The sequence below is a fragment of the Salmo trutta genome, chromosome 13, assembly GCF_901001165.1.
Source record: "Salmo trutta chromosome 13, fSalTru1.1, whole genome shotgun sequence".
NCBI classification, from domain to species: domain Eukaryota; kingdom Metazoa; phylum Chordata; class Actinopteri; order Salmoniformes; family Salmonidae; genus Salmo; species Salmo trutta.
Window position 1 is genome coordinate 60,663,046 of NC_042969.1, and position 3,328 is coordinate 60,666,373.

The 3,328-nt window shown below is 36.8% G+C and overlaps 1 protein-coding gene across 1 annotated transcript; it reads left to right on the forward strand.

Moving 5' to 3' along the window:
- The first annotated feature begins 255 nt into the window (after window positions 1–255).
- LOC115204925 (olfactory receptor 52K2-like) lies at window positions 256–2,232 on the forward strand. The gene has a single exon (XM_029770507.1). It carries the CDS (start codon window positions 865–867, stop codon window positions 1,918–1,920), a length of 1,056 nt encoding a protein of 351 aa, XP_029626367.1. The 5' UTR covers window positions 256–864; the 3' UTR covers window positions 1,921–2,232.
- The last annotated feature ends 1,096 nt before the right edge of the window (window positions 2,233–3,328 follow it).

Below are 3,328 nucleotides of genomic sequence, written 5' to 3' on the forward strand. Positions count from 1 at the left end.
TCTCCTCATGGGAATCCAAGATATCTCGCATGGCTGTTTAATCCAAGTGTCTTTCAGTAGAATCTATGGATATCTGTTTCTAACAGTGATGGCCTATGACCGGTATGACTCTATTTGTAAGCCCTTGCAGTACCACACCATGATGACCCCTAATAAAGTCAACCTGTTGTTGGCGGTGGTATATATCGTCCAAATTCATAGATGCAAGGACTGACCATCCATGATATCAAAATCAGAGTTTTAACCATGTTTTGAGGCTATACAGTGTTTGTTTTCAGTTGTATTGTTTATAAACAATGGAGTGAAAAAAGCATATATTTTGGGTTCTTATGGGGTAAGACAGTTGACTAAGCCCATGAGGCATTCATAAGTTATATTTTTCAAGAATCAATGGGTGTATATAATATTTTTTAAGTTTGAAAATGTATTAGCAAGATTGCCCCTTTTAAGTGAACCAAAATAATTGGAATACAGTCAAACAAACACAACACCTCCCTGATCTCAAATGAAGTGATACAAATACATCCTTAATTAATGCCATTGGGTGACATCTCTCTAAGACATTGCTTTAATTTGGAAAATACTAAAAATACTCATGTCAATTATGATATGGTGAAGGTATAAAAAAGGCTAAAATGTATCATGCCAGCCAACATCTTACTTGGAAGACTGTTCATTTTAGAATGTTCTCATCTTCATCAAATTTATTCTGTCAACCCCTCACACCAACTCTAGTGTACTAACCTGATGGTAACTATTTTGACATTTGCACACTTTCGAAACGTTTATTTTATTAATGCGTTATATTATATGTAAAATGATGTCTGATAACTGCTGATTATAATTGTCTTTTACTCAGGAAATATGAACCAAACTATCTTACATAGCACTGTATTTTTCACTGCGTATGGACCTCCAGGCCCACTCAACTACGCAGCTTTTTTCTTAACATTTTTGCTTTTCTTCATTACAATATTTTCCAACATCAGTCTCATGCTTGTCATCTACTTAGAATCACGCTTACACAAGCCCATGTACATATTTCTGTTCAACTTGGCGGTGAATGGACTGATTGGGTGTTTATCCGTCTGTCCGAAGATCATGGACAATCTTGTTAATGACATAAAGAACATCTCTCACAAAGGTTGTTTATTGCAGGTGTTTTTCAGCAGTGTATATGTATTGTGTGCTTACGTTATTCTAGCAGTGATGGCTTATGACAGGTTTGTCTCCATTTGTAAGCCATTGCAATATCATAGCATTATGACTCCTTCTAAAGTGAAGATGTTGTTAGCATTGGTATATCTTTTTCCCATAACCATGCTTGCTTTTCAAATGTTTATCACTTCTAGGCTCCCTGTGTGCAGCTACAACATCAATAAGCTTTTTTGTGATAACTTAGCAGTTGTTAAACTCTCCTGTGTTGAAAGTGCACTGAGTAACCTGTATGGTATATGTGTGATAGCAAGTCTAGTGGTTTTACCTTTTGTGTTAGTTGTGCTCTCATACATCAAAATATTACTTGTTTGCTTGAAAGTCTCAAAGGAATCACGAAAGAAGGCTCTTAATACGTGTGCTCCACACTTGATCACTTTCATCAACTTCTCTACAGCCATCCTTTTTTCTGTTATTTACAACAGGCACAGCACAGTTACCAAGGAGGTTAATGTATTAATATCAGTACAGTTCATTCTTTTCCCACCACTGGTACACCCTATCATATATGGTATTAGGACCAAGGAGATCAGGACATGTATTACAAAAATTATAAGAACAAGAATCTTTCGTAACTCTCTTGATTTTCCTAATCTAAAATCGGAACTTAAACTGGTACCAATTATGACTTTAGATGGTACAGCAGCAGGGCAAGGGTTGCCGGTTTGCATCCCAGGTCTCACAAGAACTTATGACAGAATGTGAGCCGCCAGAACTGAATGTTTTTATCATCAACCTAATCGCTTGTTTCTCCTTTGTATTGCATTTTATTTTTGTGAATTATTATGCATTTTGTTAAGTCTATTTTAATGTAGGAAACTCAAATAAGGGATGCTGATGTGTCGCTGACCCGATGTCCTTCTACTTTGACATGTCAGTGGGCATGTACGTGTGTTTCTGGGGGGTTGGAGAAAGAGAAAAAGGATGTAAGGATGCAATAAGTTCTGTTTCCACAAATGGGCAGTAAAGTATTCTTCTAGACATGGCGGATCTAGTAGATCCTTTTGATATTTTGAAGAAATGTGAATTAGAAAGTAAAATGAACAAATCATTTCCTGTAAAAAAAAAGCATGTATGCATTTTCTTGATCAAACAGTTGATTAAATTAGTCATCCTAAAATAAATACAACTATTATTGCATTATTTATTGTTTATGTAATTGAAAATAATTCCAATGCATTTTTTAAATAGCTTCATGTAAAATGAGGAAGATCAACCCAATTCCCCACTCAAATACACTTAATCTAAAGACACCTCAGTTTGCGTTACAAACATAGACATCGCATCAGTGTATCTGTCCCAATATGGCATCTGTGAGAGTACAGGCAGTGCCATCGAGGCCATCTCCATTTTGAAGTTGTCAATTTTCTTCTTCTACTACTTCTATGAGTTGGCAAACAATCTGAAAGGTTGCATAATGCCACTCGGAGAGAGTTGTTTGAACAGGTATAAAGTTGGTGATTTACTGCCACCTGCAGTTTGCCCATAAGTATGATTCATTGGCTGATCCCTCATGGTGACCTTTATGGAATTATGTGATCCTTCCTTAACCCATAGGAAGTCCAAGCCAGTTACTACTCTAGTGGCTTTTGGCCACAAGAGTTCTCTATGTTTACAAACATTTTAGACCGGCCACTGAGCTAAAGATTGTCAAGCCCATCTGGCATTTGCCCTAACTGCCCGGCCAGTCTGTTTCTGCTTAATTCTTCAAGATATGTGCAGACTGTCATTTAAGCACAGGTGTTGTTTCACACCAATATCCCATGATAATGTCCCTGAGAGGAAAGGTTTGTGGGGTGTATCAGTGTTAACGTGGAGAACACCTCTGGTACAGCATAACATTCTAAGTGAACCACAGTGTGATTCTACATTATCTGAAATTGATTGAATTACTGCCTTTGTGCTGTTACTGGGTCTGAGTATGAAGATGATATGGCAAGAGACACGTAAAGGTTAAATTCAATGCAAACGTTTAATAGTCTTTGAACAACAGTGAAAGTCCATTGCCATGTGTAGTCAGTGATTACAACTATAAGCAAATATACACTTAATTCAATAGCACAATGAAACAGTCAGGAAGATTCTTATTTTAGGGTACAGACCTAGTATGTTT